The sequence below is a fragment of the Odontesthes bonariensis genome, chromosome 11 (assembly GCF_027942865.1).
Source record: "Odontesthes bonariensis isolate fOdoBon6 chromosome 11, fOdoBon6.hap1, whole genome shotgun sequence".
NCBI classification, from domain to species: Eukaryota; Metazoa; Chordata; class Actinopteri; order Atheriniformes; family Atherinopsidae; genus Odontesthes; species Odontesthes bonariensis.
Window position 1 is genome coordinate 11,726,674 of NC_134516.1, and position 14,258 is coordinate 11,740,931.

Genomic DNA, 14,258 nt, shown 5'->3' on the forward strand with positions numbered 1-14,258 from the left:
ATAAAAAAAATTTGAAAAAAGATCGGCTTTTTGGATATTTCCATTTTCTTCCATGTGTTATGACTTCACGGTGCATCGAAAAATGTTTTGCTGAGTTAAAGCCCGCACGAAAGTCAATCTCCCCCATAAGAGACGCCGCCGCAGAACTGCCCGAAACGTTTTTTTTTGGTTTTTTTTCCTTCTTCTTCCTGTGCTCATCTACATCATCGTGAAACACGTGAAAACAGCATTACGCCTCCCCGGAGACAAAGAATTGGCAGCTGCAACATTTTCGACCAATCGCGGCAGACTGTCTTTCGGGAGAGAGAAACTTGAGCATTTCAAACAGATATTGTCAGAAGCAACAGCTCCAGCAACATAGAGTAGAAAAAAATGTCTTCTTTCAACATTAAAGCATGTAAACCATATCATTCCAATATATATATATATAGTACACACATATATATATATATGCATAAATATATAAATATGAACATATAAATGAGCGTTATATGTTTTTTTGGAGGACAAAGGGATATCTTCAGTGGCAAGTCAGTTAAGGAATGAAAAACAGAATGCTGTCAAAATAAAGTACATTAAACATCGAAACACATTGGCTTGTTAAAGTGATCTTTCACAGCATCAGGCCATTTACCCAAACACTGTTACGCTTCCTCTACAGTTCAGAAGGTTCCAGAGGAAGCCCATGGTAAATACTGCTTTGCGCTGTTTTGCACCTTCACGCACTGTGACTTATTGCCAACGTGGTTGTAAAAATTAAAAAAAAAAATGCTTTCACAGACTGGCTTAAAAAAATAAAGGCATGCACGGTATATGTTTGCACGCGACTGTGGAGAGGATGCAGTCGATTTGGTCTGTAGCATGCTGCCTGCCGTGAAGTTGCACGAAAGACTCACACAACTCAGCATCCTTCATTTGTCCTGCTTTTAAAAGAACTGCAAATTCCATCCGCTCCCACTCACCTGCATGCACACGTTTCTGTAGCGGCCCACGTTTTTTTCATTCAACGGTGTGTCCTGCGTCTGTTTGTTTTCCAGCGTGCAATGTGCTTTACGTCAACTCGGTGGACATGGAATCTCTCACGGGGCCTCAGGCGATTGCCAAGGCCATTAGTCAGACGTTGGCAGCCAACCCGCTCCCTGCTGCCACCACCGTCCACTTCAAGGTGTCCACGCAGGGCATCACTCTCACCGACAGCCAGAGGAAGTGAGTCGGCACGTCCGAAAAGTGACAGTAAATGCACACATCCGAAAAAAAAAAAAGCCATTTGGGACTAGAATAGTTCAAGCAACCCGTGGCTAATTTGCTGGAAAACTTCTCTTTAGATCCAGGCCTGTGGTTCTTAACAGTGGTTTAATACTTTTTTTTTATTATTATTATTATTTTGAGCTTTTTATGCCTTTATTAGATAGGACAATGTAGAGAGAGGGGGAACAACGCGCAGCAAAAGGCCATCCGATGCAGGACTATAGCCTCTTGTACTACGCCACAGACCGCCCCAGTGGTTTAATACTTTGAATCCCATTTTAAACAAGCTGTAATACGACGTCTGAAATAAATATTGGGGTTTTGAAACAATACTGGAGATGTTTCTTTTTTTAAAAGTCATCCGAGTAATCAAATGAACTTGGATCGGTATCAAACGGCAGCGCTGACAGGGGCAAACATCTGTTTGAAAGGAGTGAGAAATGTCTCTACAAGTGTAAACATGCAGTAACACAGCTGCATTTCAACACAGGGTTATATCTTTCTCAAAGCACTAGTCAAGCCCTTTATATACAGACTGCACTCTTCAAAGCATTTTTCACAAACTCGGGCTAACTCGATTCATATTTGGGTTGTTGTTTTTTTTCCGCAGGATTTTCTTCAGGCGACATTATCCCATCAACACGGTAACTTACTGTGACATCGACCCCCAGGAGAGAAAGTAAGAACCCCCATTTTTTTATTACACAATCTGAGCAGAACCCCGCTTTGATGACTACTTAAAAGCAAATCAACCCCTCTTGTTTCTGTCTGTAGATGGGGCAAAGAAGGAGGCGGCTCAGTGAGGTAAGTAGGCCCAGTTCGAAGTCAATTTGGGGTTAACTAGCCCCTGGTTAGACTTCACGTTGGCAGATTTCACCGTTACGATTTCTCAAATGGCAGCAAAGTGTAACGGATGCACTTTTTTTTCCTCTTTTTTTTTTTTCGTCTCAACTCTCAGGCTTTTTGGGTTCGTTGCGCGGAAACAAGGAAGCACAACTGACAACGTCAGCCACCTGTTTGCCGAGCTGGACCCAGACCAGCCGGCCTCTGCCATCGTCAGCTTCGTCTCCAAAATGATGAAGCGGTGAAAACCCTCAAACTCCAGAATGGCAACGGCCAATTTTGCAATTTTTTATTTATTTTTTTTTTGTCAACATTGGTGTCTTTTTTTTCTCGCCGGGACTCGATGATGTCCTTTTTTTTTTTTTTTCTTCTTTCCCCTGTTTCCCCCCTCTCTCTCTCTCTTCCCCCCTTTCTGCCTTGCTGATTTGTCTTTTTTAAAGTTGTCTTTACTCGAAGGTTTTTGGCGTGGATCCGTAGTGGAGCGAGAGGACGTGTGGGTGTGGAGCTGTGCACGTGACAAACACGGAAGCCCGTTCGAGGGGGAGAAAAATGCATTTCACGGGGCCACCTGTGCTCTGAGAGATAGCTGACAGACTAAAAGGACAATGCAAAGTTCAGTCGGGGGAACGTGTAAGGACTTGTATGTTTCAGGGTTTTCTGTTGATTATGTCGATTGATTTACCAAAGGTAGTTGCAATACAAGTACAAGAATGATGTAGCTATTAAGCCATTTTTATTTCCTCTTTTTAAAAGACGAATTGTTGAACAAAAGAAACAAAAAAAAAAAGAACAAAAAAAAGGAAAATCTGATTTCTTCTCAAACTCGTCTTCAGGAAAAAAAAGTCAGGCCTCGATTGGCCTCTAGCAAAACAGTGTCTGAAGACATTATGCATGTTAGCTTGATCTTTAAGCTCGGTTCTTCTACTTTCCACAAAAGTCATTGTGAAATCCTTCGAGGGGTCATTTTACGGGGTCTGCTGTGCGTCGGAAAAGGGCTCTGCAGTGAAACCACAACTGATCTAAACTGCATTGCAGACCCCGACTCGAAAAAAGGAAAAACAAACGGAAAAAAAAGAGAAAAAAAAAAAGAGAAAGAAAAAAAAAAAGGCACCACGCTAAGGCCACTCTCACTTGGTGTCAGTGCAGCCCACATTTGCATCACCTCGGGCCTCGCTTTTTTCTCGAAACCCACGCTTCCCCCTGGATTAACCTCTCGCTTGAAATCAGCAAGCTCCTGATAGCATGGCAGACAGAGAGAGGAAGAACTGTGTGTCCACAAGATGGCGCCACTCATTCAGGCTCGCACTCTGCCCCTCAGACTCCCCCCCCCCCCCCATCAGCACCTGCTTGCAGTAGTGGATCTGTTGATAAGACGCTGCCACTGAAACACACTGGAAACCACAAGGGACTGGCCCAAATGACCTGGACCTATGCACTGTTCTTTATGCATGTTGTTGTCCAAAAGAAAAAGAAAAAACTGCACCCCCCTCCCTCATAGCCGCATTCAACATCACTGAAAACATTCTATGCTGTGTGCTGAAAAAAAAAAAAAAAGGGGGGGTGAAAAAATTAACAAAACCTTTAGACAAGTACACTGAGGTTGTATGACTTGTCAAAAAGACTGCATGAAGTAGACAACATTTTTGTACTCTTCTTAGAGTCCTAAAAAGAAGTAGACAACCCATTGTTGAAGTAGTCACATGATGGCGAGATGCTATATTTGAAGTTTTTCTGTTTGTACTTCCTGTTTTTTTTTTTTTTTTTTCTTTTTGGTCCATTCGAGCCAGGGTTACCTTTCACTGTACCGAGGAATAGTTTTGTTTTTGTTTTTGTTTTTTTTCTTCCACAGTGTTGTCAAAATTGACCTTTAGATTACCTTTTCAGGTAGAAACAAAAAAAAGAAAAAGAAACCCACTGTGCGCAATGCCTGCTTGTTGAATACACGCTCAACCATTCACAATAAGCTAGGGGAAAATTGATATTGATATAAATGTACATAGATATGCTACTTTACAAGGCGACATAGCGAAAAAGTATTTATTTTTGTTGCTTTGGTCCCTCATGATTACTCATATATACATATATTGTACAGTCTAGACAAAGAATAATGGGTTGAGGAAAAAAAAAAAGAAGATATACTTATTTTGGCTAATGATTTCAAAGTCTGAGGATTTTGAAATGTGTTTGAATATATGGTGTACATTACTTTGTACATGTAATATGTTTGTTTTTTTGGCTCGTCGTGTTTTTTTCTTTTCATTTTTCTTTTTTTTTTGTGTTTTCTCTCTCAGAAGGGAGGCAGGGCATGAATTAGATAGAAGCCAAGAGACTGAATTGCACAAAACGGATGCGGAGCGCGCGTTTCCTGCCCGCCCGAGCTCACTGAAGCTAACTCGTTGTAGCTGGTAGAATTTAGAAAAAGAGAGGGGAAAAAAAAAAAGGGAAGTTCAGAAGCCAAACTCAGATGCAATATGAAAACAGCTGTTTGCACCCATGACAATTACAAATTCAGATTTCTTTTGTTTGTTTGTTTGTTTGTTTTTTGCCAAAGATTCCCCCGTGTTTCATCTATGCTGACTGCAGACCGCATGTTGCTTTTTTTTTTTAAATTTTTGTATTCAACAGCTTCCCAGTTTCTCTTTTTGTTTCACACACTTTGCTCAGCTCAAGCAGCAAGTTTTTAAGAGCCAGCCAGGGACGTGCGGTCTACCGGTGGGGGTGTGTGTGTGTGTGGGGGGGGGGGGGGGCCTCGTACTCCTGCAGCGAGAGACGTACAGCAGCACACAACCAAAGTGTTTATTCAATTCGTTTCTACTGGCGCTCCAAAAATGTGTCCACCTCTTGTCGCCTTGCTCAAGAAAAAGAACAAGCCTGCTGTGTTCCCGTTGGAGAAAAGAAAAAAAAATGTAAAAACGTAAACAAAGCACTTATATTCACAATACCAAAAGAGGAGTGACATAAATTTCGTATGGGTGTCAGTGCTGGAGGTAAATAAAGTCGGAGGAGTCTCACCGTATTGCTAAAGCTGCACAGCTGCAGCTTTGTCAGACAGCCAAAGGTGTCTTCCCCACCCCATCCCACCCCCACCCCCAAGAGTCTGCAATTTATTTATTCTTATTTATTCTTTTATTTCTTGACATATTTTTTTTTTTTTTAAAGCTTTGTTTCATTGTCACGTTTTTTGCAGTTTTAACAGGCAGTGTTGCTCATTTTAGGAATGTACGGTGGCGCTTTATTGAAAGCAAAGAGGTACAGAGCACTTTAATCGGCCACTGCGAAGCTCCGTGCCGTTTTTTTGTAGTCATTTTGGACAGAAATACCACGTATTGTGGTACGTTGTCTAAATTGTGAGGAGAAAAAAAAGTTTTCAAAAAAAAAAAAGAGGAGGAAAAGTATCCGAAAGTGCATTGTACCTGTTGGCTTTGAGTCGAGAGTTACCAACGTGTGACTGAAAAAAAAATAAGATTCTGTGTGACCCCTTGTGCAGATGGGATTTGTGTGTTGTATGAATGTGCTTTCGAGGATGTACAAGAGGGACTCAGAGTTTGTTTGTGCTTATCATTTACATTATATTGTCATGGCTTACCTGTTCCTAGGGGAAAATAAAAACATTAAAGCAATACAGATCAGTTACATCGAAGCCACGTGGGTGTTTGTTTCTTTTTTTTGGGGGAGGACAAGAGGTTTGTGATTTCAATGCGAAACTCTCTCTCCACTGCGATTGGTCCAACTCAATTGATATGCACCAACTCTTATAAGTCAGTAAAGATCATTGTGATCTTCAGTTAAAGCATTTCTGATTAAAAGCAAACATGCGTCACATTTGAATACGAAGAGCCTCTCTGAACACTACAGAGTTGAAGGCACATGTGACTGCTCGCTCACCCGCTGACCTTCTCACCTTTACTTCCCGCCATGTTATTTTACTGTCAAAACCACTCCCTGTTTCTTTTTGTTTTTCTTTGTTCCACTTTGGCAATCTCCCTGTGACAGGGAAGCTAATTTATCTTTTCCGTAATTCCCTTTCATTTATTTGCATTTGAGCACATAATGCTCATGACGCAGTTTAGCAGATGACAAGTGTCAGAACTTGAACACGAGATTTGGAGAGCAACACTCCAACCTCGAGCAATGTGAAAGAAAAAAAAAAGGAAAGAAAAAGCTTTTTTATCAAAGCTAGCAGTGTCCTAGCGTCCACAATGATCCGATATTTCTTTTTTTCCTCATAAAGATGAGTTGTAATGTGATAAATCGAGTCCTGTAAAGCATATGTGACTATTGTTCCATTTCCTGTGAATGCTTTTTTTACTTCGCACTTAGCCCTCTTATTAGAGGGTTGTTTGAATATAATTTCCTGTCTAAGCAACCTGCTTCTTTTTTTCTTTTTCTTTTTTATATTACTGAATAACAAAATGAGTTACAACCACGATCTGAAGATAAATTCAGAGGAGCCTTGTCGTACAAGAGCAAACAAATTGATAACAGGTGCGTGCTTCTGGCCAAGCCACTGAGTCTTGACGGGAAATCAGTAATATGGGGTCACTAAGACCGCTTCTGAGCAGTGGCCCAGTCGTCGTAACCGAGCGAAGGCTTGAGTCATGTGAAATGGAGAAAGGCAATGAAGAAACATGAACAAAAGTTTCTCGAGGCTGCAGACGGTGTTCAAACTCCCAAATATGCATGACACATTTCCCTTCTGACAGATGATGTAGGTGCTGTCGCTGTGGGCTTCACAGTGTCGCATTATGAGCTGGAAGAGAGTCGCTCGCTCCCACCAAGTGCATCGTGGGTCTCTTTTCCGTGTCCTGGCTCCACCGACTCTAAAAGAATGCTTTCACTCTCCGGGTTTAAAGGCAGCAGACTTGTTGGAAGGCATGTTCTCAGTCCCGTTTGCAGCTGGTGTGAAGTGATTTGATTTGACACCTTTATTTGAACACCGAACTTCCAATGACAGCAATGTTTTCTGTTTCAAGAAATCCCCCCGTGCGAAGGGAAAAAAAAGGTTTAGCTTTTCAATAACATGAAACAGACAAGGAAAGAAAAAAAAAAGACCAAACTCAAAACATAAAATCTGTCAAGGCAGTAAGAGCATGCCTTGAGTTAAAACAGCACATCAGCACCACAGCGGTTGGCACTCTCCCCAATCAACGGCAAGTCATTGAAATGAAAATCAGGACCATATGCATGTCTGTTTTGACTATGAAAGAAGACTGCTGAGAGGTACGCCACTGTCAAGGAAAGGCCTCCATTTCAAAGCCTGGTGCTCCGACTATCTGGAGACCCTCATCATCTGATGGCTTATCTTTGGGGACAATAGCCAATGTTTTGGGCCTTCCAGTGTAGCCAGCGGATGTCCGGATGACTGATCCCAGCCAGGGCAGGATTTGAAGATACAAGATCAATTTAAAAAAACTAACGCAATGCTAAATAGTTGGGACAGTGGTGAGTGTTCTGCGTGAAACAATACTCACAAAACGTGATTGGTCAATAAAATCTTTTCTTTTGCCCACTAAGGTAGAATGAAACCCAACAAAATGCTTTAAAGTCAGGCATTTTCCCCAGTGTGTGAAATGTAGATTTGTCTTCAAAGGGGAAGTTTGGTTTTTTTAAACCTAGACCCTATTCCTGGCATAAAATACGTTCATCTACTCACCGATAACAGTTTGGTGAAAGTCGGCGACCTTCGGAAGATATGTAGATCACTCGAGATCCGCGTATATCCATATAACGGGAGTGAACGGGCATTGACAATACAGCCTCTAAAAAGGCATTATCTGTCTTTATTTCACCAATACTTTAAAACTAATGAATGAATGAACGCATACTATTGCAGTGTTAGTTCAGAGCTGCCGTGTTGTTGTTATCGGGGGGCTTATGGGAGCTTTCTACACACGCGTCTAGTGGGATGACCGTCACAGAGCACGGAGTAATAAGCTGTGCTGCAGCGGTGCGCGTCGATGATGTCATCCCACTAGACACGTGTGTAGAAAGCTTCCTATAGGTCCAGGTTTTAGCCCCCAATAACAACAACACGGCAGCTCTGAACTAACAGTGCAATAGTACGCGTTCATTCATTAATTCGTCTTAAAGTATTGGTGAAATAAAGACAGATAATGCCTTATCTAGAAGCTGTATTGTCTTTGCCCTGTTCTCTCCCGTTATATGGAAATACAAGGATCTCGAGTGATTTAAATATCTTCTGAAGAACGCCGACTTTCACCAAACTGTTATCGGTGAGTAGATGAACGTATTTTATGCCAGAAATAAGGTCCAGGTTTAAAAATAAAAAACGAACTTCCACTTTAAGGTATCGACAACGGAGAAATCTCACGGTCTCATTGCAGCGAAATTCACCTTTAAATTTGATTCAATCCAAACCGCTCACATTCAGCATCAAAACTATGAACAGAATTGACTGAATGATTTACACCCCCTGACGACATCTATCACATGTGTGTAAAATATCATTTTTCAAGCTTTCCAGGTGAAAAGACTAAATTAAGTCGTGTTCAGGTTCATGAAAGAATATGTTTTGATTTTATCGTGTGACTACCTCCCGGTTACCATTCTTTGTGAAGCGGTTGTGTTGAAACTAGAATATTTTTTTTTTTTGTGATTTTCACAAAACAACTGGTCAAAACACGAGCAAAAACCTTTCATGTTTAACCCAAGACAAAATGTGCTGTGGAAATGTGTACAGTCTGTGAGAGGCATCTCACCCAGGTATGACCTTCCCACACAGAGACGCAGTCGTTTTGGAAAAACCTGACCCCTGAACACGCAGATGCCACTGGACTGTAAATATTCAAACAAGGGAAAATTCCCACTGCTGGTCTTATCAAATGGAAAAATCAACCTGCTTGTTTTGGTTTGCTCTCCACCTACTCCATGTACTCACTTTTGCTTCCCAAAGAGAGCTGCGTGTTATTATTCATTCAAGACAAAAGCAGAACAAATAAGAGTGACGGGTTTAATGTTTTGGAGTGGGTCACAAAGCAGAGCAGGAGGAGCTAATTACAAGTGATCCTAAGTGCTTTTGTGCCACCTCCAGTTTTGACATGATGATATTGTCAGTGCTCTTGCTGATGATGAACAGGAAACTTTTAGGAAATTATTAAAACCTCATCAGTGATGTAAGTGAGCTGCTTCTGCCAGTGATAATCTTCTCAGGAGAAGCCTTGATTTAGCCCATTTGCTAAGAAAAACACTCCTAACTCCTGTCATATCCGCAGTTTGACCGATTCACAGCTCCTGAGGGTTTCCTTAAGATAACAGTGCTGAGTTCAGGCTTATTATGGGTGGAAACTGGGCTTCTACACCGGGGTTTTCTCCTTCACATCCACGTTGGTCAGGAAGAGGCCGTCAAGCGCTCAGCTCTGAAATGGGCCAGCTGTTCTCCAGCCAAAACAGCAGATCAGGCTCTGCAAGGCTCACCGTGTCCCCGCAACAGCTCACTGACTTCCTTTTAGCTTTACGCTCGTGTGAAATCTCTCCAGAACAGCGATCATGCATTAAAGGTCTCATCAGCGATCGTATCTGCCACATTCGCGTACAGTACATTTTCAGTTTGACATGTGAGGATTCAAATCCGATTCATCTTTTAAATGTTGACGTTTTACGAGGCCCAGCAGAGACTTGTGAGGCATCTCAGTCAAGCACAAACTTACATTTGGGAAGGAAACATTCAGGTTTCCCCCTGCCAGGGTGGAGATGAATGTTTCCCCTTTTAAAGATCTGTTTTATATTTGCCATATGGCCAGGTGCTTTTGATGGGAGAAAAAAAAAGGTTTCTTGTTTGCTGAGAGAGGAAAAGATTGATTACAGTTATCTTCTGTAATGAATGCTAAGATGCTGTCGGTGGTTCTAGCTTCAAAATTTTCATGATATTGGTATATCTGGTCCTTACCGGGTCATAAAATTAGGTAACTATAACCCCAGATGAACAATAACACATCATATTATATCATGTTACTAGATGGGACCAAGTCACACATGTGCAAGTCTCAAATCTTAGCTTTCAAGTCTCAAGTAAGTCCCAAATAATTTTTTCTTGGGCAAGTCAAGTCAAGTCAAAGTCAAGTGACCTTATTATTGCAATTTTACCTGCAGAATCTGATCTTAATAAAGTGAAAAGACAAGATATAAGTAACTGTCAGTAAACATCATTGGACAATGTGTCCAACCTGTCCACCCCGTATCATATCAAGCTAACGTTAGCTAACTACCGACTAGGCTAACAGGATAATATTAGCTAATTTGACAAGCACTTACTGGTCAGAATGGATCTTCAAATGACGAACAAAGTTCAAAGTTATGCTAGATGCTTAATACTCAAGTCATTCAAGTCATTCTGTCTCAAGTCAAGTCAAGTGCCGAGTCTTTAAACTTCCAAGTCCGAGTCGAGTCTCAAGTCTTTTATTTTTTGTCAAGTCACAAGTCATCAAAACAGCAACTCGAGTCGACTTGAGTGCAATTCACAGTGACTTGAGTCCCCATCTCTGCTATATATTATAAATCCTGGGGACAAAATGCAGAAGCAGTGTGTGAAAACCCATTTCCACTTTAGGATTCAGTACCTTGAAGAACCACCTTTCGCAGCAACAACTTAAGATAATCATTTTCTGCGAGATGTTATCAGTCACTCACATGGTGGAGGAATTCTCCCCCACTCTTCCTTACAACATTGAGGTTTGGAGTAATTTGTTCACGCACGGCTCTCCTAAGGTCCCATCAGAATGTTTCAGTCAGGCTGAGGTCTGGCCAGGTCATTTAAAAAACTTGATAATTTTCTTTTCAGACTTCTTGTTGTAGATTTTTCTGCTGTGTTTGGGGTCATTGTCCTGTTGCGTGGCCCGGTTTTAGCCAAGCTTCAACTGTCAGACAGATGGCCAGATCTGCCTCTGGAACACTTTCACTATATGGAACACTTTTTACAAACATATATATTAAATATAAATAAATAAACAATAAATATTTTTATTTATTTATTCATTTTTCCAGGTAAAATCAATTGAGAACAGATTCTCATTTACAATGATGACCTGGCAAGAGGCCCCGTCAGACAAAAACAAAAACAAAAGAAAAACAGATGAAAAGAAACAGTACACATGAATCCAAGATCAATGATGAAGAGACATTGAAGTTAAAAACAGCATAAATAACTACTAGAATATATGGAGAAAGATCAAAAGGGGACTCAAAACGGATGGCTGAGTGGTGGAGAGCATCCAGGCAGCTAAGGGCACACTTGGAAGCCATTTTATAGATGACATCACCATCATCACACAGAGGGAGTATGGTCATCTTCACCAGAGTATGTTTGGCAGAGTGTGTGAATGAAGCCTTATTACGGTAAAGGAACCCCAATCTGGCCTTAACTTTGGCCTGCAGGTTATTAATGTGAGACTTGAAAGAAAGTGAGTGGTCCAGCCAGATGATGGTTGCTTGAATGCAATTGAATCCATTCTTCCTTGTAACAGTGGAATGTTCCCTGTGCTACTAAGGGCAATGCAAGCCCAAATGACGATCAATCCACCCAAGTACTTTAGAGTTGGAGAGGTGTTTGCTCAATGACACGATTGTAATGTATTCAACTTTTTTTTTTCAAATGTACCTTATTTTAGCAAAAAACACAAGGTGTGTATCCAAATTGAGTCGGGGTTGTTCAGATGGTGATTAGCACATTTCTGTGGTGAAGGAGCAGGACAGGTTTCGATTGCCATCTCTACCTGAAAATATCTTCTGGTCTTCTTATTATACCTTCCTCATGATTTGTGGTTAGCTTTTTAGTCGGAACGGCATCATGTGGACTTCCTAATGTCTGCGAACAAGCCAAGCTCTGACAAACTAAGGCCTTGGGGAAAGTTATGAGAACTCGAATCTCTTGTGGGGGCCAAATATTTGGTGCATCTTTCCTTTTTATTCATTTATTCCTTTCACACCGGATTTGCACAAACAAGAATAGGTAAGTAAAATCATTCAAACCTCTCCAGGAATAATATTTGAACAGGAAGTGGGGGAGGTTACCAGCTTCAACAATAGTGTTTTCAAGTAAGTTAGACACAGACAGATGGTAAGTCGAAATGAATTGGATTCCAATTGGTTTCAATTGGATTGTTTCTTTGAAGTTCCCTGAGATGACATTTGTTGTGATTTGGCGCTATATAAATAAAACTGTTTTGGATCGAAGTCACACAACATAGCAACATATTGTGGAAATAAAATCTAACTAACCAATTTTTACATTCTAAAGCACAGAGGATCGTCAGATTTTATGTGTAAGTGTGTTGACCAAGCTTGTATGTGTATACTGGTGTTTTCATTGGATCTGTCAGCACGCCCACACGTTGTCAACTGGTGGCTGCCCAAAGGTTGAAGCCCGAACGTCCATAAAAAAGGGGGGAGGGGGGGTTACAGAACCAAGAAAAAACAGATAAAAGTGGGAGGGGGGGTGTGGAGAGAAATACACCACCACACTCTTCCGTTTAGGAATAATCTGCCTTTGTGGAAAAACAGAAATGATCACAAATATGAACACTCCCAAACTTTGAGTCATGTCGGGGTGTAAGTGTTTCTGTTTTTTACGACACGGCCCTTGAGGGTCCTCGGGGTGGGAAAGGCCAAACTGTGGGTCAGAAATAAAGAGCCAGGATCTCCAAAAAGACTCCACAATGTTTGGGCTTCAACCAGCCTAATTAGTTTCAGATGTTCGTATTAAGTTTTGTGCAGTGATGTTATTCACGAGACATGTATATGAGGCGCCTTTCGTTCTTTACATCATTTTCTGAGATCCTATCTGTAAGAATATTTCCAAAGCACAGGGGGGGGGGGGCTTCTGTGAATATTCATCTGGTCGGAAACTACAGTCTTTCAAACCAGGACTGATTTCTCCTTAATGGTTGCCCAGTGTCAAAGGGTTTGACTGCTCAGATAGACACACACACACACACACACACACACACAATGGATTATAATTCTGGATAAATTTAACACAGTCGGTGTATTCTCCAAAGTTAATAATTTCTTTGCTTTGAGGGTTTTTTTGCCTTTTCCTGAAAAGGCAGAGATAATTACCAGCATGAACGAACATGACCACCACCATTTATTTCCTTGCGTTTAAGGCAGCACCAATTCCATTACACAACTATTATTTGGTCTATGAATTCTGCCAGTGGCAATAAAAACTGAAACAATATCCCTGGCGGAACTTGTATCCCTCATCCATCCTAACATATCCTTTAATGTCCACCTCATTTAAAAAGAAAACTTTCTTTTTAAACTTTTTTTTTCCATCTCAAATTATCTGAGGGGCAAGTTTGCATACTCACACAACATGAAACTGTTTCATGTTGGTAAATTGACCTGTGAGCCTACACATCTACCACATTGTTTTACACAATTTTCATGCTCTATGATGATCTAAAGATAAAAGGTGATCGCTAACGGTACAGGATTAATCGTCCTCGGCGGCAGATCATTTTCTGTGGGTATTTCTTTATATGGTAGAGGTGGAGTGTCCGTTGCTGTGAACTGTGATACTTATTAAATCCTTTTTTGTACAATGAAGGAATATTGTTCAGGGCTGGTTTTTTTCCAAATGAAACATGGATGTAACAGAGACCTCCGAGTTTACTTAGTTATTATGACTCTTTACAACAGTATCAGCAAATGCTGCCTTTTGTGGTCTCTCCTCACCTGCGCCTTGAGCAACAGAAACCAGGAATCGATACCAACAATTTGAGGGTTTTACAATAGATGAAATACACAGGGCTATCAGGCTGTGTCTAGTGAAGAGGTAACAATATATCCCTATATATAACACTGGGATCATGTTGCTGCTATCATTAGCCTTGTGAAGGGATCAGAGTACAAAACATTTGTCGTGACAGATTGTTGTCTTGAAATGTCAGATTAGGTGAATAATCATACGGACTAAAGTTCACACCGAACCCAGAACAATACAAAGATTTTTGTCTTGATGTCCTGATGTGTGGAAAGGTGATCAAGCATTATGGTGCCAGAGACAGGCTTCTGGGAACAGGAATGTCCACCACTGGTGTGCAGTGTCAAGAGGTACGCCGCAGATTCCGCAGAACTGGCAGAATCAGCTGTCTTCCATTGTGGCAAAGAGGCAATAACACATGCAGTGAACACATGTGCACCTCTTC

General features: G+C 41.2%; 1 protein-coding gene across 4 annotated transcripts in view; it reads left to right on the forward strand.

Annotated features, from left to right (window-relative positions):
* The window catches only part of tns1a (tensin 1a), a 101,575-nt gene extending 95,844 nt beyond the window's left edge, over positions 1 to 5,731 (forward strand). For all 4 annotated transcript variants that reach the window (XM_075477538.1, XM_075477537.1, XM_075477541.1 and 1 more), the window contains 5 exons: positions 662 to 688; positions 1,038 to 1,206; positions 1,859 to 1,927; positions 2,023 to 2,052; positions 2,207 to 5,731. In XM_075477538.1, the coding sequence (XP_075333653.1) occupies positions 662 to 688; positions 1,038 to 1,206; positions 1,859 to 1,927; positions 2,023 to 2,052; positions 2,207 to 2,336 (425 nt within the window). In that variant the 3' untranslated portion in view covers positions 2,337 to 5,731. The remainder of the gene's footprint in view (positions 1 to 661; positions 689 to 1,037; positions 1,207 to 1,858; positions 1,928 to 2,022; positions 2,053 to 2,206) is intronic.
* Positions 5,732 to 14,258: the final 8,527 nt, after the last annotated feature.